The 23,300-nt window shown below is 49.6% G+C and overlaps 1 protein-coding gene across 1 annotated transcript in view; it reads right to left on the bottom strand.

The window, feature by feature from the left end:
* Window positions 1–3,332: 3,332 nt before the first annotated feature.
* Window positions 3,333–23,300, bottom strand: part of Gan (gigaxonin) — a 53,275-nt gene continuing 33,307 nt past the window's right edge. Inside the window, exons 6-11 of the mRNA XM_021220495.2 lie at window positions 22,336–22,448; window positions 21,444–21,593; window positions 19,825–19,961; window positions 19,076–19,204; window positions 11,836–11,945; window positions 3,333–11,748 (exon numbers count right to left, since the gene is read on the bottom strand). Of these exons, the coding sequence (XP_021076154.1) occupies window positions 11,567–11,748; window positions 11,836–11,945; window positions 19,076–19,204; window positions 19,825–19,961; window positions 21,444–21,593; window positions 22,336–22,448 (821 nt within the window). The 3' untranslated portion in view covers window positions 3,333–11,566. The remainder of the gene's footprint in view (window positions 11,749–11,835; window positions 11,946–19,075; window positions 19,205–19,824; window positions 19,962–21,443; window positions 21,594–22,335; window positions 22,449–23,300) is intronic.

The following is a 23,300-nucleotide window of genomic DNA, read 5'->3' as shown; positions in this document are numbered from 1 at the left end:
CACACACACACACACACACACACACACACACACACACACACACACACACACACACACACACACACACAGGGATTCAAATGTCTTCCCCATCAAATGACTTTATTAGTGAAACAGCTTGAAGACAATTCATTTTGTCCAACACTCTGCTAGAAAATAGTTCAAGTTGTAAACGGACTTCCAATACATAAAACAGAATGACTTGACCATACACAAATTTCAGCTCAAAATACAACACTCTGTTTTCTTACCATTATAAAATCCAGTCCATACAAACTACGTAAAAAAGATAAAACACTTTCACTGACCCTTGGTACGAGGGAACAGCACAGTGGCGGCCTCCCCGGGACCCAGGCCTAGTGATAGGGATGAGGGACCGGATCCCATGTCATCTACAATATCCAAGCCCTGTAAACAAAATGCTGCTACTTAATTTAAGAACATCCACATATCCTTCTGCATCAGTGTTGCTTGTAAACCATAAAGTAACTTTGTAGGAAACGTTACAAATTAAAAAAAAAAAATGTCTGACTTTGCTATACATACCAGCAAAGGAATAGAAAATCGGTCACTCCACCCAACGGATACATTTGGCCCACAGGGCAGGGGACAGGGACAGTGAGAGGAGGAAATTCTCTGGACAGTTTTGGACTTTGTGACCTTCTGGCCCCTCAAATATTTTACACTTTTTGGACAATGACTTTCATTCCGTGTGTGTGTGTGTGTGTGTGTGTGTGTGTGTGTGTGCGCGCGCGCGTGCGCGCGCGAGCCCATTGTGAACAATGCCAGTTTTCCAGTGAGAGCGCTGTGCGAAGGGCACTTAGCTTTGCCACACTCAATTCAGCCTCACCTGAGCGCAGCTGTCTTCTGTCTGGGCGTATCAGTAGAAACAGTGAGAGCGCAGGATTTAAATGAAAAGCCATTCCACAGGTACCACGCCAGGAAACAGATATGTTAGTGAGACAGATTTGTGTTTGCACAGGATGGATTTTATTTATTTATCTATTTTTCCTCCAGACAAGTGTTTCTTTGTGAGGTCCTGGCTGTCTTAGAACTAGATCTGTAGGCTAGGCTGGCCTTGAACTCACAGAGATCCGCCTGCCTCTGCCTCCTGGGTACTAGGATTAAAGGCGTGTACCACCATTGCCCAGCTTGGTACGGCATTTTTGAAACCTGGTCTGGTTTCTATGGGGTTCTCCTTATGGTAGGAGGAACATCACAGGGTAAGCCAGCAATGTGCTAGGAACCAGCTCTTTGCAAGGGGGGTTACTATCAGGTGCTCAGCACAATACACACAGCAGGAGTACTTGCAGGCCTCTCTACTGAAGCAGGGCCCCAGGAAGGGTGGTTCCCAGCCTGGGGACAGACAGTCTTATTTAACGCGTCCTCTTTTCAATGCATTTGATAGTTTTCTGTCCTAGCAGAAGACAAGACACTATAGAGGCAGGAAACCAACAAATCACCATGTTCATTGTGCGTCATGGGTGGGTCTCATTCTGACCTGAGCTCTACCTGGGCTGCATCTGCAGCCAGGATACTGACGAGGAGCGAGTGTGGGGCCATCTCTAGGCTGGGGTGGGGCTGGGCATGAACTATGGGACTCACTGTGAGGTTCGGTCAGCATTTCCACTGAAGCCACCATCTTTGTCTATGACTGTCACAATTTACAAACGAGACAACATGGTCAAAGGGAGTATCAGCACATGCCACCGTGGACCTGGCAGCTCATGGGAAGGAGGATACAAATGGAAGGTAGCTTTCGAATGGGTTTATAACGAAGGGACCCCAAGGGCAGGAAAAGTCACTGGCTACTCAATTAAGTAATAGGGACTTGTGCTTTCTTTTCTATTTATTTATTTAATTGTTAGGTTTTTATTTTTTCCTTTCTTTTTCTTTCTCTCTCTCTCTCTTTTTTTTTTTTTTTTTTCTTGAGACAGGGTTTCTGTATAGCCCTGTCTGTCCCAGAACTTGCTCTTGCTCTGTAGACCACGCTAGCCTGAACTTAAGAGATCTGTCTGGCTCTCCCTTCCGAGTGCTGGGATTAAAGGCATTCACCACCATGCCTGACATTTTATCCATGGATGGCCACTTGGTACAGCTCCTAACATACAGTTCTTCAGCCCGTAGGATTTTGATGGCCTCTAAATGATGAAGTTGAACTCTAAAGGTGTCGTCTTGAGGAATTTGTTACGTGACAGTGAAGGCTTAGTTAACTTTTGTAAGTTTGAGGATATTTTTTGCCCTGGGTACCAGTTTCCAAATGATTTATTATTTACCTGCTTTGATTTGTGTGTGCGCGCTTGAGGAGGTCAGAGAGAGAGGATCAGAATCCCTGGAGCTGGAGTTACCGGCAGCCGTGAGCCCCTGTGTGAGAGCTAAGCTGTCTCTCCAGCCCTGGGCTCTTTATCACTGTTGTTTATACAAAGCCTGCAGGCAAGTCCTGTAAATTATCCTAGGCATCACAACAGCCCTCATCACCTTGGTTATCAGCATCATACACAGAGTTTCTAGGGTTTCTCTTGAAGCAAAACGCCTTGTGATGAAAATATGAAAAAGTGGTTCCTTTCTCATTGCAAACAAGCTAGTCCCATCTCTGACTCTACTCACAGTCTGGGGGTTTGAGGTGTATTTAAGTCAGAGCTAAACAAGGCAGGAGGAGACAGAAGCCTGGCTTGCTTGCTGGAGTACACCATGGGATGCAGGGAGGGATCCCATAGTGGTTTGCGGGGCCAGTGCAGAGGAAGGGTGTCAGCCAGCCTCTGTAAGGCGACCAGGCTCTGAGCACATCTTGATGGACAATCTGCGACCACACAATGCTGTGACAGATGCTAGATGCTGAGGTAGTATGTGTGGTCTGGTGCCAGCCCCTGACTCTGAGAGCCTGTGATGGCCTCGGGGAAGGTGGAAGTCTCCTGTTCTAGTCTCCAGTTGCTCCAGGCTAGAGATGGGTTTGTCTATGCTGGGTGCTGACCCGGAAGCTGCTGGGACTGGCAGGCAGGTGTCCGTCTCGCTGGCAGTGCTGGCGGTGGGAGGTGCCAGCACAGGGGCATGGTAGGGCTGAGAAGGCACGTTCTGGATAGGCTGTTGCTCCCAGGCTCTGGGTCCAGGGAGCAGGAGTTACAGCTCTCTCCTCTTTTTATTAGTGTTCTTTCTTTCTTTTTTGTCTTTTTGAGACAAAGTTTCTCTGTGTGGCCCTGTCTGTCCTGGCTCTGTAGACCAAGCTGGCCTCGAACTCAGAGATCTGCCTGCTTCTGCCTCTAGGGAGCTGGGATTAAAGGCATGTGCCACCAGCACTTGGCTTAATTTTCCTTTTACTTATCAATGTGTGTGTGAATTGTGTGGGCCAGAGGACAAGTTGTGGGAATCAATTTTCTCTTTCTCCCACATGGGTTCTGGGAATGAAACTCACTAAGTTACCAAGCTACTCACTAAGTTACCAAGCTTTATCTGTTAAGCTACTTTGCTGACTCTCCTTCCCTTGTTTCTTTTTGACACAGCTCAAGCAACTAGGAAGCCAGGTGGGGAGAAGGATATGGGGGCTTGAAAGCCAGCAGAGTTTACTGAGGATGCTCTAATGACCGGATCTAGATCCATCCCTCCAGAGGGCTGTGGGAAGGACTCTGTTCTCAGCCAGCTCCTTCCAGGAAAACAGCCCTGTGCCCTGAGGATGGGGAGGGAATCTGGGGGGTTTTCTCACCAGCCGAGGCTGCTCTCCTATGCCCACAGGGTTGAAGGGAACCTGAGGGCTGAGGGAGGGCTGAGGGGCCCTCTGGCGAGCTTTCACCACAGAAGACAGGATAGGAATAAAAGAAGGGGCTCCCTAGAAATGTTTCACAAGAGGTAACAAAGAACCACACCAGCTCCCAGGGGACGTTGGCTGAGCTCGCTAAGCACCTTCCTGGGCACCCAGCCCAGCCTGGGAGACCTGAGGGTCAATCTCTAGCTGCAGGCAGGGGAGGCGGCAACGAACTTCAAACAAAACCTGTGCTAAGGGAACATGATGCTTCTGATGGGCATCATGGCTTAAAGAGATCCCTAGAAATGAAGGACCATTAGGGCAAGCCGGACCATGAGGCACCCTGGGAAGGGACCAAAGTGATGACAAGCAGTGGAGGGCATAAGTCAAAGCCTAGACAGGAAACAGGACTACCTTACAGGACCCATGGAATGACTCCTTTTTACTAAATAAACAGTTCCTAGAGCTCCTGGCTTGAGAGAGCGCTGGATGTGGGCAGAGCACCACACGGACTGTCCTGAGCGCAGTGGGCCCCTGGTGGTGCTGGCAGACACCATCAGTGAGAACTGCGGGAGGCACCCTGTCATTGTCACCCTAACGTCATTCCACCTGATGGGAGCAGAGGCAGAAGGTTTAAGATCTTGTCTCAAAAAAAAAAAAAAAAAAAAAAAAAAGAAGAAAATGCACAAGATAAATAAGCTACTGAAATTCTGTAGTTCTGCCTACTGGCCTGAAATGCTCCTTTCTATGCCTACCACTGGGCCAGAGCCTAAAGGCCTTTACAGGGCCTGGTCACCTGCTAAGACGGCTCCAGGATGCTCAGGCCTCACGCTGCACACCTGCCTAGAACCTCCAGGCTGGAAGCATGGCCTTCACCACGTGGACACACAGAGAGGGTAGCGGTTCCCACATCCAACATCCAAGTTAAAGAAGCAGCTTAAGTCTAAGCCTCGTTCAGCAGCACAGGTTTACGTGGTCAACCCAGATGACAAATTTGAAATTCTGGTGAAAACGAAAAGTTCCGCCTTGGTAAAGGACTTTAAAGATCCTTAGAGATCCATCAGGCAAGCTCTGAAAAGAGGGTGCTGTCCACATTCTTATGTGTTCTGAGACAGGGTCTCTCTATGTAGTTCTAGTTGTCCTGGTACTTCCTATGTTGGCCAGCCTGGCTTTAAACTCACGGAGCTCCACTTGCCTCTGTCACCCACTTGCTGGGTCTAAAGGAGTGCACCACCACGCCTGGCTTGACTGCGCTCTTGAACACTTCAGCACAAGGTCTTGGGGGGGGGGGTTCTTTCTGAGACACCCCAGTGTTGGAGATGAGAGGTGGGGTGTGTGGTGTGTGTCCAGAAGGGAAAGGACTTTCTTGGCACAGATGTCGGCTGCTTTCTAAGGAGGTGGCAGACACTGGGCCAGGCAATGATAGGGGCCAGGAATGCACAGCTCCCAACCAGGGCCCTACTGGCCCAGCGTCTCATAGCACTGTCTGCATGGACAGTAGACATGACCAAAGAGACAACTGTGCCATCGCTACTGATGCCCACAGAGGCCCAGGCCCCAGTCACCCTTTCTTTAGAGCCCACAGAGGTCAAGACCCACACTGCCCTCCCTCCAAAGACAAACTGAACCGAGTCCTGAGACCAGAAGACAGGTGACACAAGTCTGCAACCCCGGGTTCTCTAACTCCAGAGCCCACGCTCCTGGCCGCGGGACCTGTTCCTAGAACAACTGACAGCATGGATCAGAGGCCAAAGCAGGAAAGGGAGATATGTTCTCTTGGGCGCTCCTATTGCCAGCTCAGCTGGGCTCAGACACTGCCATATACTGCCACCTGAGGAGAAGCTCTGCCATTTTCTAGTCTCTGGGCCAACTGTGAAAGGCGTCACCACACAATTTAATGTTTATTGCATGATGTTCTCTAGTTAGTCTAATCATGTGAGGGAATCGCAGGGCTGAGGAGAGGGTGGGGCTCTGAGAAGAGCACAGGGTTCCCCTCACTACTATTGTCTACCCAAGCCTTCCATTTAAGAAGGCCAGGTCTAACTGTGGCCACTTCCACGAGAGCTAACTCCCGGGAGAGGGTCTCCAATGACAGAGGTCCCTCAGCAACTTTACCCTGACTTGGGGTCCAGGGGAGACCAGAGGCAGGGGCATTGAGGCTCTGTTACTGGTGGTGTGGAGAACTGGTATGCAGGGATTAAGTGTAGGCGAGTCCCCTGTTGTGTGACACAAGTCGCACCCGTCAGTCATGAATGTGATTCGAGGTAGTTGGGACAACCTCAATCTTGAACCTGGGACATATCTGCTTCATTCCGACACCTGGTCTACCAGGACTGAAGGGGAGAAAGTGAAGGGAGGGAGGGAGGAGCCAGTTAAAGAGGGAAAACTCCCAAGAAACAACAGCACCTTCCGAGGACCACAGCAGCAGCCTCAGGCGCCTAAGTTGCAAACTGTGTCGGATCAGACAAGCGCTCGCCTCTCTGATCCTGACAAGGACAGAAACTAAGCCCTCTATTCTGTGTACATAGGCTGCTTTTCTGCTACAGGAAAACACAGCCTTTTAAACTTTTCAAGTTCAAGTTGAGTTTCAAGTAATCACCTTGCAGTAGCCCCAGAAGAATTACCGCTCCTCCAGGTTTAAAGTGCCTAGTAAAAAAAAAAGGGGGGGGGGATGGGAAACACGCCCCGAGGACCCAACGCTTCAGGCTGCTCACCACTTGCTTCCAGGCTCTTGTTACGGGACAGAACACTGAATTCTTCTCATCTGTCAGGGAACCAAGTCCAACGCTACATTGTGAGGTAACTGACAGCAGACACTAAGAACGGGAGCGAATGTAAGCACTACCTATCCAGTTAACCAAGAAACACCACAAAGCAGGCAACAGAGACTTCTCTGGTGCTGCCGGAAGAAATTCAGCACCAGTGTCTAAGGTGTATATCTTCTCCATGTCTGGTGAAGAAGAACGACGGAACAGGGCCCCTAAATCTACTGTCAGGGCTAAAATGCTTAAAAGTAAAAGAAGGGACAGAACTCGCTAGGCAGAAGGCAGAGCTACTCATAGATGCAAAAATGGGAGCTGAGCCTATAGCTCAGCCTGGCCACGGCTTTACAGAGAGCAGGGGTGGGTCATCTTCCTGAGCGGAGGTTCCTCGCCTCTCTGGGCCAATGGGCTCGCTCTCGTGCCTACCCCATAACCGTAAGTGTATAGCTAGTGGAGCTGTAAGGAGTCTCTGGGGACTATTCAAAAGGCAGAAAGACCCTCAGCGTGCCAAGGCAGTTTCCCCCACCTCTGACTGCACGGACAAATTCAGTGAAGTGTTAGCTTTAGCCTTTAATCGCAAACCCCACCTTGCTTCTAGAAGACACTCAGTAAAGCCTAAGACTTCCAACAGCTAACTGACAGGGAGAAGCGAAGGCTGTTCAGTTTTTTCAGCTGGAAAGGCTCGGTTCTGGAAGCTGGAACCATGCTACAAGTGATGTATACTTTTTAGAAATAAAAACACCCGTGTGCCAAGAGAGAAATCAAGTTCCTGTTGAATTGGTAGACTGCCCTTGGGAAGCCAAAGATCTGGCGTCTGCATTTGGCTGCTGCTCACAACCGAATGCCCCTGGTAGGAGGAGGAGAGAGTCTGCACCCACCTCACCCAGGAAATGATCAAAGCAGAACATTCTAGAAAAGACTCTAAGCTCACATAAGATGCAGCAAATCTACCTAACGAGAACATGATGAGCATTATGAGGTGCACGTGCACGGGGCTTCAACTGTCCCACAGAAGCACTTGGAGACATGGCATGTGCTTGGTACACAAGGCACTTGGAATTTTTGATTCTGTCCTAGTTTTCCTGCTCCATAGGCCAGCCCACCGATGCACACAGCTTTTCATTTACAATCCAGCAGAACCGATGAGAACACTCTCTGCCTAGTGCAAAGCATCACAATGAAGGCTGGGCTGCTGTGACTCAGTACCTGCTTGCAAACCCAGATCAACTCAAACAGACAGGGTCCTCACTCAAACTCCAGTGACTTCATAAACCAGGCAGGGAGGGCTGGGTCCCACCTGCTTCTGTGTGAGGTTCCCAGAAACACAAGTGCAACCCTTGAGAGTTGCTCAGTATTTGCTGCGTGATACAGGGCAGGCGCTGTCATGCTTCCTCAGTGCCCTCAGCTAAAGGGGAGTCACTGTCACAAAGAAGCTCTGCTTCTCCCTTCTGTGGGTACTTCCCAGGCAGTTCTGGGCCCCTAGGTGCACACAGTGAAAGCCACCTCCCGCCTTCCCAGAACATCCAGTGTCTTTTCTGGCCACAGGAGGCTGTGCAATCAGGAAAGCCAGCCTTGTAGAAGACAGCACTGCAGGGCTGGTCACACTCGGTGGAGAACTCCTGGACCCCTGGAGTGGTGTACTGGGTAGGAGATGCTAAGCGGAGCCTTCAAGCGGTGCTAGCTGTTTCCCCAGACATCTGACTGGTAGCCCTTCAGGCTCCAAGGCACCACAGCAAGGATAGCTCTTCTTTCACCCCCTCCTGCTTATAAAGAAGAAAATGACACCTTCGAACCTTGGACATCAGAGTACCTTAGCAGCAGTGCTCAGAGCGACGGAACAGAACCCTTGCTGCAGCACAAACAAGGCCTGGACACCACCCCCAGGTCTTCTGGTTGCGAGATCATGTAAAAAGCCCAACTGGAGTGGAGCCATGACTCCTCGGAGCAGTCACGCTCAGCCCTAGACCGGCCCTTTCCAGAACCAACCGCTAACTGGTAAATACATTTTTCAAATCCTAAGGAAGAGAGATGCAACCTAGCAAAACTGACTACTGTCTACAAACAGTTCCACATTTACACTCGACGTGTGTTTGACACAGCTGTGTAACTGAAGGTCGACGGATTCAAGGGCTTGTCTGAAGCACCAGGAGACAGTAGTGCGTGTAGCTTGGGACTACAATTCAAAAGTAAACATATACAGACGGACTTCCAAGTCATGTGGCACAGCATGCGCACGCACATTCACTCGCCCTGCACACTTCTTCTCACAGGACACAAGCACACTTGAGATTTAAACAAACAAACAAACAAACTTCATTTCAAATTAAGCACTTAAATCTTTGAAAAATAATCTGTGTTTGATATGTTAGAAAAGCAAGCAAGCAAGCAAGCAAGCAAGCAAGCAACAGGCCTACTTTAGACCCTAGCTTAGGAGAGTCCCTGGATTTGCCTACTGTAGTCTGAGAGACGACTTTCCAGTAAAAAGAAATCTCACTTCCCCCAAAGATGTCTGTGTTTCAAATGTTAAGATCTAGTCTCAGTTGCCAAATGCAACAGCATGCATCTGGTCAAAGTGCCTTTCAGAGGAGGGAAGGACCACTCAGACGCTGAGACACAAGTGGGGTAGTAAAATAAGCCTGCACGGAAGGAGCTCCACAATGCTCAAAGAGGACTTATGAAGAGGTATGACTGACTTTGAAACATCAAAATAAAATTAAATACAGCCCTACTGTTCAATAAGAGTTTTACACACACACACACACACACACACACAAAATAATAGTTTGGCACTTAGCAGCTTTTGTTGATATTGCATCCCATATTAAGTTGCAGATTTATTTTATAAAACATTAATTTCTGCAGCTACTGTGTCAATAAACTGAACTGAAAACCTGTTCTGTTTTTTGTTTGTGTTTTTTTCTTTTTTAAAGTGAACTGAGCAAGTCACCAGTGCCTGGTGACACTGCCATCACCTGTCGCTGTAAACAAGGAACTGTCATCTCCTTGGGGCCTGAAGCAGACGGAGAAGCATTTTACATTTCCAGAGTTAAAAACAAACAAACAAACAAACATCAACCCAAACAGAGCCCTTGCCACGGCTGTCCTGGCTCTCATCAGCGTCTCTCTGCTCTGCTGGGCCACGGCTCTGTCCCGGGCAGATAGCTCACCATAGTCAACTGGCCCCTTCTGGCACCTCCCCTCCTCTGAAGCCACCATCTCAGCAGCAGCAGAATGTGCTTCTCTGCAGCAGCTTCTTAAATGGAAAGCTTCCCAGTGGGGAAACGTGCCAACAATGGCTGAAACCCATTACAACCCAAGCCTGGCGTGGACTGACACCAAGTTCCCCGGGTGGCATGAATGTGTGGCACACGTGGCCTATACAGCAAGGGATAAGACCTTAGACCTTCTCTTGCCAAGTTGCTTCAGGCCATAGCAGTTAGGAAGTGGGTCCCAGCCCCTTTTACACCCACCCCCCCTGGCCTCTTTTTAGCAATGTCTTAGTGCTGACTCCCAGCAGGTGTAAGGAAATCCCGCAGAGAGGCCACCCTTTTAGGAAAATAGGATTGATGTCTTACATGCACTTTAACTGCATATAAACATCTCACTCAGGGAGGAAGTTTAGAGAAGAAATTCCTGTTCTCCAATATAACCAGAGGATGTACTTATACAGTTAGCAATCACTAAGATACAATGTTGCCTCTTACACTCATTCTCTAAGAGAAAGAAATCTGAAGAAAACAGAAATGAGGAACTCTCTATCAAGCTGACTAGAAACTTGATATTGCACACTATGAAATAACCGAGTGTGCCAAGCCCCTCATTTCACACCAAGGGGCCATAATCTAAATGGGAAACAAAATATCTTACGAGATAAATCCCACTAACTAAGGAATTCTTTTTACTAAGGGGAAGTGGACAGGAGGGTGAAGGTGGGGATGAGAGACAGGGAGTTGGGGGTGGGTACTAATGGGAACAGAATACAATTAAGTTGAGGTAGTTTATTCTACCAGCCAAACGTTACTGGGAGTGAAATTCATCTATACTCCTATGCTGTGGGAGCGGCCTGTTCAAAAGACACAATTCCACATACACCTGCATTCAAAGACAAGCTTGCAGCTCTAAGCAGCAACAAACAGGACCTAGTGTGCTTTCAGACAGATCAGATGCAGACCTTTTGATCCCTAGACAGCTTTTTAAATATATATATATATATATATATATATGTCTCACTGTTTTTAGTCACTGCGGACCTCTCCTTTGCCTGACTGTCTACAGTCCCCTCTGCCCTAACAGGCCTGGAGTGTAGGAAACGGTTCTGCTTCTCCAGGTGGGAAGGAGGAATGGTATGCTGAGCTCCCTCCGATCTCACAGCACCACCCCAGAACTCTCTCAGTCTGGCACAGGATCTTTCATGGCAAGCAATTCCTTTAAGCTCACACAAAGGCTTCGGACCTGAGCTCCTTGGGTGACTGAATCTTTACTAAGGTAGACTGTTGCCAGAGAGGAGTTTTATCTTCGTTTCAATTCATCAGAATATAGTTCTTAAGAGTCTTAAGACAGAGCACTAGTAATAAGTGGGAACTAACTGCACAAACCTCAGTCACTTGGCGGGGCCAGGCATTCTGCCCCTCTGCACGCAGTACAAGGACAACCTCGTATGCCGGGTATGTCGGCTTGCATATATGGATTCTGTTGTTTGTTGACCACAGCCACACACACTGGCACTCAGCAGTCAGTCAGGTAAGAGTTCCCTTCTGGGAAAATGCACCTTAGGGTTTTAACTTTGATATTTCACGTGACACCAACTCCCACACCCCCTCCTAGGACATTCACTAGCCTTGGTCACAGACGCATCAGGCTGGAGGAACTGATTCTGCCCAGGTAGTTTTTCAACAGTACACGGTCTCCAGACAAGGGCAGAAGCCTGAGCTCCTAAGCATTAAAGAACCACCAAAGAGTAACCATACTCAAGCCCAGCACACAGCGAGATGGGGCTGCTTCGCTGCGCTTGCTGCCGTCCAGCCGCGTGATGCGCTTGGGGCAGGGTCTCACTTTTGGCTCCTCTTCCTCTTCAAGGGGAATGGACCCGGATGCGGAACAAGCCTTGTTGCAGCTGCAGGCGGAAGAGCTTGCAGTTGGCTATGCGCAGGGCTGCACAGCCTGTGCGCCGAAGGTCGGATGGCAGGAGTGGCTTCGTGTGGTGCCAGGTGCCCGTGCTTCTCTTAAACTCCCGCACGTAGTCGTAGTTGGTACCTAAACCACAGAGGGAGCAGAGCTGAGTGGACAGATGTCCCTGAGCCTCAGCAAGCGGCTGGTGGGAAATCATCGCAGCTTTCTCACCTGTGTCCAGGTCCCCGATAACATAAATACTGGCTCCTATGGGGACAGCTCCGTAGACAAAGGAGGAACTGGCAGGGATGCATAGGTTCTGATCGTTAAGGTAGATCCACCTAGAAGCAAGGCCGACAGACACAAGTCAGGAAATCAGAAGTACAGCTGACATGATTAAGAAGACAAACGGACAATGCCACAGCTCAGCAAGCCATCAGCACACTGCACTCTGCCTCTCTTGACCCCCGATCCCCTCACAGGAACCTTGGCTGCAGTGACTGTCAGGGCAGACAGCAGAGGCTCAGACAGTGCCTCTCACAGAGTAGGACTGTCTCTGCTGCACACCACAGCTCCTGGCACTCAGTCATGCTTGGTTTTCATCACTCACCGTCTACTGCTTGCTTCATTCATTCATTCATTCATTCATTTAATTTGTAATTTTATGTGTGTGTCCGTGTGTAGGTATATGTGTGTGAGTGCAGTGCCCATGGAGGGCAGCAGGCAAGGTCTAAGCCCCTGGAGCTGGAGTTACAGGTAACTAAGCCACTGGTGTGGGTGCAGCAAGTGCTCCAACTAACTGAGCCTCTCTACAGCTCAGGAGTAGGCATCTCGTTGCTAGAGTTCCACCGCACTTGCTGGCATCCATCTGGAGGCCTTCTGGCTTGGGCTGCTGTCACTACCACAGTCAGGGACCTTAGGTGCGCCTTGTTTGCTTCTGGTTTTGGGTTGACCTATGGAACTGCTGGATTTTATGGAAGAGGCATGCGCCACATAAATGATGAGAAAATGCCCTCTTCCCAAAGCACAATGCTGCTTTGTTTTCTAGTTGGTAAAGCCTAACTATGCTGGGTATTTTGGCAAGAGCCTACTGGCCACTTTATGTACCTTCTTTTGCAAAATATCTATTTGAAAATTCGCTCATTTTAGAAAACATACACACAAGTAGAAATAAGATAAATCCTTAAAAAAAAAGGTATTCTAGAAAATACCCGACCAATCTTCAAGGGTCAAGATCAGGAAAGACGGGCTATCACAGGCTAATGGGCAGCAAGGAGGCATAACATCTCTTGGCGACTAGAATCCAGGCTGAACTGAGGCAAGGGACATGCAGGTGGGAAGTGGGTGATGCTGCAGCCACGCTGGGCTTAACTAGTTGTGCACAGCTAACACATGTGTTCTGATCAAGGGGGCGCTAACATCAGGAGCTACTGAATGGTTTAGGGGACACCCTGGCTTTCGGAAATGTTTCTACAAGTCTAAACTAAGTGCAGAGGCTGGAGAGGAGGCTCAGTGGTTTCGAGCACTTGTTCCTTCTGCAGAAGATACAGGTTCAAGTCCTAGCACCCACATGGTAGCTCACAGGCATCTGAGACTCCAGTTCTCGGGGATCTGATGCTCTCTTCCGACCTCCACAGGCACACATGTGCTACACATATAATACAAGCAAAACACCCACAAGCATAAATCTATGTAAAAAACATGTCTGCAAACACATACAGCTCAGTTGGTATGGGTGTTTGCTGTGTAGCCTGCTGACCCGAGTTTGATCCTTAGGACCCATATCATAGAATCAACTCCTGCAAAGGTTGTTCTCTGACCTTCATATGAGATAAATAAATTCTAGGCTTTGCTATGTGGTAATGTTCACTCAGGAAACTGACCCATTTCCCACTAACAGCTTATAGCCCCACTATATCTGTCACTGCCTAAGCAGCCTCGAGGCTCCGCTGTCCAGGACGGTGCATGCTGTTCTGTGGACACTTTGGCCTCTCCACTCTGCTACACAGCAGCTAAAAGAACCAGCACAGTAGGCGAGTGGCCTCTGATGTCAGTTACCAACAAAGAAACACCTCATAAAGAACATCACCCACTTCAACCAACTCTTCACCGACTGTCACGAAACACATAGCTTCCTTATTTTAAGTTCTAAGAAACAAGGAAACAAGATAATTTGCCCAAGACTACAAAACAAAGCTAAGCCACTACATTTCTCCCCCTCTTTCCTTCCTGTTTCTCCCCTCCCTCTTCCTTTCCCTTTCTAAGACAGGGCCCAGGCTAAGCTGCCGAGGGTGACCTTTAACCTCTGCTTTTCTGCTTCCATGAGTGCTGGATAACATGCCCAGGTTATGGGGTACAGAGGATGGACCCCAGGGCTGCATCATGCTCTCTCCTGAGCCACATGCTCAGCCTCCTACCAGGTGGCTTACTGGGCCTAGAAATATGGAACTTGGCCTCACACACGTACACACACACACACACACACACACACACACACACACACACACACACGTACGTATTCTAGCTAGTCATATCTCAGCCCGATGCACTGTCCTCAGGCTCTTTGTCATCCCTCGTCATGGCTGCTCAGTACTTACACACACCACTGCACTTTCTGATTAGGTTACTGGTGTGGCTTCTGCCTCTGGGCTGGACTGTGACCCAAAGTGAGGAGGTGAAGAGCAGGGTGTGCGCCCTGGGCCTCATGGCTTCACAAGTCTTACTCAGGCAACGAAAGAACTCCTTTCTTCTAACCACCAGATCCAACAGGTATGACATTCACAAGGCCAGGCAATGTGGTGTCTCTGCACAGCGTCAGGATGAGCAACTTTTATACATGACTGCCTCAGCCCCGAGCACACTCTGCGCAGGGTAACTGCTGGCCCTGACAATAAGACTAAGATCCAGAAGCTTCCTCTGCACATCCTTGCAAGTAGGAAAGATGAAGAGAGGACGTCAGCTAGACCAACAGCTGCAGAGCCAGGCCTGGGATGGAAAGGTGCAGCCTGCCTCAGACACACCCCATCTGGACAGCAATGGCGACCAGCCTAGTCACCACAGAGCTGAGGACACGCGGCACACTGCTTTTCAAGACTGACCCGACACATCCTCCCCAACACTGCCTCTTGAGTTCTCAGTGTGACTGAAGCTGGTCTGAACTAGCAAGTCTCCTGTTTCAGTCTTCCAAATACTAGGATTACAGGGAGGTCCCAGCCCACCGTGCCCAGCCGTTTCTCTAAGTGAACTGCATGGAGGGACGTGCTTCACTCGATGTCTGCGGTCACTTCCCTGGGAGTCCCTGGCCTTCTTGTCTTTGGAGGACAGGAGTGCTCAGGGATTGACCTCGCCCTTCCTGGGTCACTAGCTTTTATCTAGGTGTCAGGCATGCCTGTGCAACTGTACACTCAAAGATGGAAAGGCGACACCGGCAACACAACATCAGAGTTAACACAAGAACCGTGTGCCAAAGCCAGAAACAGACAGAGTAAGAGGACGGGACTCAGGAAGGGAAGATGTTGCAAGAGCGGCCTCAGTCTCAGGATGTGGAGGACACTCAGCAGGCGCTAAGCACAGCTCATGGTCCTGAGCAGGGCAGGGCGCTGGGAGGACCTCAGCGTCTGCTCCACTCTGCAGAAGAATAGAAGGGGCAGTGTCCTCAACAGCTCTGGGACTGGAGTCATAGCAGGGAGAGGCAGGAGAGAGGGGGTCTGAGAGGGACTGTGGGACAGCTGAGAACAGCACAGGGGCTCAGGGACTTCCAGAGGAGGGAGGGAAGGTCCTGCTCTCAGTGTGTCTTTACCATGACTTGGGAGGAATTTGTGGCCTTTCTTCATTTTTCTTTTTAACAGCTTTTTTTTTTTTTTTTTTAATTCTGAAAGCACAGAAAATAGTAAGATATGGCATTTTTCCAGGAAAGTTTTAATCTAAAAATAAGAACAAAGACAGGAAAGACAAGAGCTTCCATACAATCTGAGTGGTCTCCCATTCAACCCAGACTGTTCATCTGACAGCACTACTTTCCACAGTGTGTGGAGAACACACACCCAGGAGGGAACGCTGCCCCACTGCTGGGTGGGTGTTTTCGGCCAGTATTTATGGGAATAGAGTCAGGCCAGTGGGGTGGGTGCAAAGGGGGACTCTGCAGCCCCAAAGCCCGAGTGTGGGTTCCAGGTCTGCTGACTGCTCAGCGCCTGTGCGCCGTGCTCTGTGAGACCAGAGGCTGGCAGTGCCTGAGCCTCACAAGCTGCAGGGGTACACATAACGCATGAGGCAGGCAGCGACTGTGCAGCATCTGGTTTTGCTCATGCTCAGTGTTTTACAAATGTCCTGTGTGTCACTGACAAGAGGTCCTGGCAGCTGCTCTCTGTTTACACAGGGGAGTCTGGGAAAACAAAGGCTGGAGATGCATGGAGTGTATTAGAAAAAAAAGGTTTTAAGATCAGGAACTTTACTTTTTTTGTGTTTGTGTATGTATTCATATGTGTTTGTGTACGTGTTCATGTGTGATGATATATGTATTTGTGTGTGATGTTGTGCTTGCACATGGGTCTAGGCTGATGTCAGGTCTGGCTTTCTTGAGGGTGCTAGGGACAGAGTAAAGAAGACCCAAAGGTTTGAGCAGCAAGTACTTTACTGACTGACCCCAACCCCTTTAAATACATGGATGAGGCCAGGGATATGTGCAGTGGTAAAGAGTGCTGGCTGCTTTTCAAGAGGACCTGAGTTCGGTTCCTAGCACCCATGTCTGGTGCTCACAACTCCAGCTCCTGGGGATCTCACACTCTCTTTTGAGCCCCTTGAGCACCCCCAAATATGGCACACATACACAAATAAGTAATAAAAAAATAAATTTAAAGTCCAGCATGGTGGGGAGTCAGAGACAGACAGGCAGATCTCTGTGAGTTCCTGACACGCCCAGACTATATAGAGTTCCAGGCCAGTCAGGGCTACAGAGTGAGACATCAAAACAGAAACAGAAAAAGGAAAGAGTTAAAGTAGACACATAGAAAGTAGACACAGGGCTGGCGAGATGGCTCAGGGGGTAAGAGCACTGACTGCTCTTCCGAAGGTCCTGAGTTCAAATCCCAGCAACACACCCACCTGTAATGAGATCTGGCATGCTCTTCTGATTAGCTACAGTGTACTTATTTATAATAATAAATAAATCTTAAAAAAAAAAAAAAAAAAAAGAAACAAAGCAGCCCCCTCCTTGCCATCACAGCGCTGGAGTCTCAGAACTGAGCGGCCTGACTGGAACACCAAGGCTCTAACAATACAGCGTGTCCTGGGACGCCTGGGAAACGTTACAGTCAGACTTGATCCCATCCAAGGCAGCAGACAAAAGGAAAAGAAACGTAAGCGAATGACTTCTGACATGCTGCAGCTCACGCTGACTATGCACTGAGTCAGTCATCACAAGAAAAGGTTTGTGTCCGTAGTTTATCAAAAACCAAACACACTGCTACTGCCTGTTAATCAAGCGGGACAGACTGTCTCACGCTCATCTGGGCAGGAGATGAATACACTATTTCCTACGGAGGCAGCACTCCCCCACTGTGGCTTCTCAAAGGAGAAGGAACAAGCCTGACATCTCCTCCACCCCCCAGCAAATGCCTTCGAAGCTGCCTCCTCATTTTCTGTCTACTGAATTCCCCTGGCAGTCTTCCTCTGATGATGGGAAGTAAAGACATGTCTGAAGTGTCTGAGAGGGAGAACACGTGACAGACCAGGCAACAGTCACAGGCACGTCTAACACCGTGCTTGTTTATTCTTCGCCCCATCTCAAAGTCAGGAAACGAGGCGCTATCTTATGGCACCCCCATCTGGTACAAAGTGCACAGGATCACACTGTGCAGCAAGCTCCCCTGGGGATCTGAACAGATCACTGGAGTGAGAACACTGCCCTGTGTTTACAAAAATGTGTGAGGATGGGCGGGGCAGCACCTACCACAGGCTCATGCCATGGCCAGTCAGACCTTTTTAAAAAGTTTTTTTTTATATTTATTCATTTACTGTGTGTATCTGTGTTGTATGCTTGTGTGTGTCTCTCTCTCTCTCTGTGTCTGTGTATCTGTATATGTGTGTTTCAGTGTCTCTGTGTATCTGTATATGTGTGTCTGTGTGTGTCAGTGTCTCTGTGTATCTCTGTGTTTGTGTCTGTGTGCACTCACTGACAAGCTGTGTGGAGGTCAGAGGACAGGCTATGGGACTCTGTTTTCTTTCTCTTTCGGGGGTCCTGGCAATTGAATCCTGTCAGTGTTTTAATATCTCAGACACCAGCTCAACTGACACATGATGGAGCGAGCATCTGATGCCTGTCAGGTTTGATGCTGGAGGACCACATGGGACCGTGTCTTGTATACACTCAGTTAGCAGTTACAAAGCCAGACACATGTGCAGAAGCTAAGGGATCAGGGACTGAGGAGTGTGTGTGAGCATGGAAGAGAACAGCAAAGGCTTTCTCTGGAGAGTGACAGCTTCGGAAACGGCCAAGTTAACTAGATGGGCGATGAGGGGTATTTCAGGCAGAAGCAGCCTAGAGCTGAGCTAGTTAAGGGCTCAGTGTGGAGCCTCTGGGCAGACGGCAGTGGGAAAAGCAGATGCAGGCCCTGTCATAAAAGGCTACATATGGCCAGGTGCGGTGGCGCACGCCTTTAGCCCCAGCACTTCGGAGGCAGAGGCAGGCCCTGTCATAAAAGGCTACATATGGCCAGGTATAGTGGCGCACGCCTTTAACCCCAGCACTTGGGAGGCAGAAGCAGGTGGATTGCTTGAGTTTCTATGTCAGTCTGGTTTATGTAGCAAGTTCCAAGACAGCCTGGATTACACAGAGAAACTCTGTATGCAAAACAAAACAACCACAAAAAGCAGCCATATATACTAACAAGACAACGTCAGATATGTGCTAAGTTCCAGGTTCCGTGTTGTTTCTTTAAGTCACTATGGTGGTTTGAATGAGAATAAACTCCATAAACCCATATATCTGAACACTTGGTCCCTAGTTGGTGGAACTGTTTGGGAAGGGATGGGGGTGTAGGCTTGTTGGAGGAGGCGTGCCACTGGTAGTGGGCTTTGTGGTTTCAGGAGACTCACCACTACCAGTCTGTCCTCCCTCCCTCCCTCCCTCCCTCCACCTTTCGGATGAAGATGTAACCCCTCAGCTGCCATGCCTTTGCCTCACCCTCACAGACTCTAACCCTCTGACACCGTAAGCCCAATGACTTCTATAATCTGTCTTAGTCACCATGTCTTACCACAGCAATAGAGGAGTAACTCAGACATCACCTTCTCAAGTCACTGAGGAAATACCCAGCATACCGTGGACACACCCCCTAAGTAGAGAACTCAGTGATGTCACTGGGAACCAAAGCTGAGATACATCCCTGAAGCATGGAGGGAGGGAGGGGTAAGCCTGAAGACCGTCTGCTGCACAGGGAGAGAGGACAGGCATGGAAGCCTCCAGACTGATTACCTCTTAAACTCGTCATGATAGAACTCGGATTTGCAGGTGACCATCTCGCTGCCCTGGATGTCCTCTCGACTTCGGACACCTCCAAACACATACAGCTCCATGGCAACACCGCAGGCCACTGCTCCAAACCTGCAGGGCCACGGAACACAGATGCTGGCTTAGAACTTAGGACCTCAGGGCAGGCTGAAACCCACTGTGTACATCCGACTGTCCTTGAACTAACAGCAATCCTCTTGCCTCAGTAGTCTCCAAGTGCTGTGATACAGGCATATGCAACCATGCCTAAACTAATTCCTTTCTGTCTTTATGTGTATAGGCATACACACACACACACACACACACACACACGCATGTGTGTACATTTGTCTATGTGAGGCCCAATGTTGATATCACTAGTGATTTCTTATTCATTAAGGCAAGGTCAAGGTCTCTCAGTTAAACCCAGAGTTTGCCAATAGTGTAGTCCAGCTAGCCAGCTCTCTTAGGGACCCCTTGTCTTTGTCTTTCCAGTGCTGGAACCACTTGCCTGACATTTACTTGGGTACTGGGGATCTGAGCGCTGGCCCCCATGTTTGTGCAGCACACCACACATTTTAACACTGAGCCATCTCCCCAGCATTTATTGCTTGTTGTACCTGCAATGCTCTATGCTATATGTGAGTATGGGCCTTCTGTTTTAGCGGCTGCTAGGTTCTGGGGACTTACACATCAACAGTAGCATACTGATGGGCACACACACTCTGCCTCACCTCCTCTCTTTCAGTGGGCATATGGCAGTCCATTGCTGGGTCCGTGGGTCGTAACACTCCACAGACTCAAACAGTTTTCCATACGAGCCTCCGCCCATGGCATAGATTTTCTTTTTCATAGCTGCATAGCAGCCAATCTGAAAGGAAAGAACAATGGTGGGAAAGGGAACATCTGTCATTAGACCTGGATGGACAGACAGCAACTGGCCCAGAGCATGGTCACATACGTAGGACAAGCCTGATTCCTAAAGCAAAACCATGGTGCTGTCTAACATGACCAACAGGACCCCAGAGATGGAAAGAGCTGGTGACATGCACTGGAAATCTCCAGAAAAGGAGTCTTCATCCATCTTCAGCAACAGAAGCCAGTAACTCGACTTTCCTTTACTTCTTGGGGGGGCGATGCTGGGCACGGAACCCAGGATCTCAAACATGCCAGGCCATGGTTCCTCCACTACACTGGATCTCAGCCCCAAATCCTATATGTATATTTTGACTTAGCTCCCCTTGTCCACCATGTGGACTCTGACCTGCGGTAAACACCTTTACCCACTGCCATCTGGATGTCCCCATAAGCTGTCCGCAGTGGTGCGGCACTTGCCTGCTATGCACAAGCCGTGAGTTCCATCCACACCACACTCGGTGACATGGGGGACGGAAGGGTCTTCCAGCATCTATCTCCTTTCCCTACTGTTTATATTCCCAGGAGTTAGGATTTTGGAACAATAAGTCGCTCAGTTGCTGTCACAACTGTTTAGTTGGATGGTGTAGTAGGTTGAATCAAATGGCCCCATAGGCCCGCAGGGAGTGGCACTATTAGGAGGTGTGGCCTTGTTGGAGGCAGTGTGTCACTGAGGGGTGGGCTTTGAGGTTTCATAGGCTCAATCCAGGCCTAGTGGCTCACGGTCTCTTCCTGATGCTTTCAGATCAGATGTAGAACTCTCGCCTCTCTCTCCAGTACCACGCCTGCCTGCCTGCTGCCATGCCTCCTGCTTTGATGATAATGGACTAGACTCTCCAAACTGTTAGCCAGTCCCAATTAAAAGTTTCCCTTATAAGAGCTGCCCTGTTCATGGTGACTCTTCACAGCAATAAAAACCTAAGACAGAAGTGTACGCAGTAAGAGAAGACAGGAAGAGTGAAGCAGATGGACAGCTCTGCCTGGAACCTGAGTCTAAATGAGAGAGGCGCACAGGAGGGAGCCACTGCAGCCTTTCACTTGTAGAGTAAGATAGCAAAGGGGGAGAGATCCAGCTATTCAAAAGTATCTACTTCAGACAACACAGCACTGCTGCTCAGAGCCAGACAAACCCTAGCTCTCAGGCTCTTTCCTGCTGTGCTGTGTGCCTGCTGACGCGAAGGCAAGCTGCCAACAGACAGAAGGCCTGGATCCTCTGAGCACGTTCTGTTGTGCCAAAGGCACACTTAAGAAATGAGGCTGTGTGCCGAGGACTCTGCTCAGCACTAGAGCACTGTGTGAGGCCCTGGAGAGAGAGAGAGAGAGAGAGAGAGAGAGAGAGAGAGAGACACCCTTCCCACCGCAACAACCAAGCCAAGAAAGAGACACTGACTCTGATGCCAGCTCGGGAAGAAGCTGGTGAGCAGACCGAGGTGCTCACCTTCCTGACCATGGTCAAGTCAGGCTGCTTCGTCCAGGTTTTGGAATAAATATCGTAACACTCCATGGAAATGAGCTCGCGGTCGCCATCCTCCCCTCCGAGGATGTAGAGCATCCCGTCGATCTCCACGATCCCAAAGTTGTGTCTTGCCTAGAAAGACATTGCAGCCATGGTAGGTGAAAGGAGAGATTCCACATTATTTTATTGCAGTGTTCCAGCAAAGAGGAGACTTGTTCACACTGTTTCTCCTTGGAATGTCTCCTCCCTGTGTGTGGCTTCCTCGGCACAACAGAGAGAGCCAGCCCCACTCCTCAGGACCAGGGACAAAAGATGCAGGCTCATCAGCAGAGATGCTGTGCTTAACCTATAGAGTTGAGAAGAGATCCTACAGGACAGCTGGCTCTATGGTATTGCTTCTGTGCAGTTATGGGCAGGCAGGTTTCTGAGGTGACTGGGAAAAGTGGCAAGAGTCATGTCGTGTGGCCTACCTGTGGCCAGGAGAGGCAGCAGGGAGGACAAGGCACACCCGAGTATCAGGAATTCTAGAAACCTGAGGTACTTATCATTTACCCACAGCCCAAACAGAACAGAAAACTCCTGGCTTGTGGAGTCTCACAGAACATGGAAAGCCAGTGTGCGCAGAGGTGGGGCACAGCAGAGAGAGAGAGGAAGGTGGGGGGAGGCATCCTGAGACCAGGGTAAGCAGTAAGGGAGGTGAGGAACAGGTCTTTGCAGGGAGGCAGCGCTAGGCAGAGGGGACAGGGAGATTCCAGAGAACAGACTCCAGGTAGGGCGAGGCCAGGCTACCTCTTCTTTCCTGACATAGGAACCCACACCCAATAAAACTTCCAGAGAGAAAAGAAACACACTCCGGAGACAAACTGCACTGTACCTCATGCATGGGTGGGAGTGCAGTCCATGTGTTAGCATCTGGGTCATACTTCTCTCCCGAGCTCAGCGTCTGCTTGTTTTCATCTTGGCCCCCCAACACAAACAGAAATCCTTCTGTAAGAAGCAGAGGGGACACCCAGGACACTCCAGCAGATGCCATGGTGCAGTGGCCTGGCATTTAAAGCCCCCCTCCCCAATCCCAGCAGTCTTCTTGCTCCATGACGACAGAGTCATACTTGTTAGTCACTCTGGCCATTCTGCATTAGTCAACAGTCTTTGAGTTGATTCTGACCCTACAGGAGGAGGAGAAAGGTGATCCCACACTTCAGTCAGTAGGCAGCTCAGGGAGACCTCAGCTCCTCACTTCGTCCCTAGCTCTGACTCTCAACAGCATCAGCCCGACACTCCACACCTAGTCTCAAGGTCACAGGGATTCTCTCGGCACAGGACACTTGAGAAGGAGACAGCATGCAAGATTAACTGTCGAGCCTGCTGTTGGGGCAGCAACGTGGGTAAGTGAGGCCAGTAAGGGACACACAATGAGCACAGACAGGGTCCCAAGTTCTATCCCCAGTACTGTACAAACAAGTGAGGGGGGCCGGCTGGAACTTTCATCTTTAAAATCACATTTGATGCCGTCTGCACTCTCTCTTGGTAAGCGCGGCTCTCAGCCTCAACGAAGAAGCTCCTGTCTGCTGCAGATGGAGCCTAGCACAGAGAGCATAACTGACCAAAATGCAGGAAACAAATGACCGTGGGGTGTGCGACCCTCACTGGGACACCTACAACACAAGCCCCACACCCAAGGGTCAGGGGACATCATGGAAGAGAGGGTGGGGAAGATTGTATGAGTCAGAATGTGGATGTCTGCTGCAAGACAGTGTCCTTTAAACGTGACAGGGACGCTGCACCCATGGACTCTCAACAGTTGACCAAACAATTAATCCTCATGCCAACCTGGACGGA

Source organism: Mus pahari, chromosome 20 (assembly GCF_900095145.1).
Source record: "Mus pahari chromosome 20, PAHARI_EIJ_v1.1, whole genome shotgun sequence".
NCBI lineage: Eukaryota > Metazoa > Chordata > Mammalia > Rodentia > Muridae > Mus > Mus pahari.
This window is presented reverse-complemented; position numbering and strand designations above follow the sequence as displayed.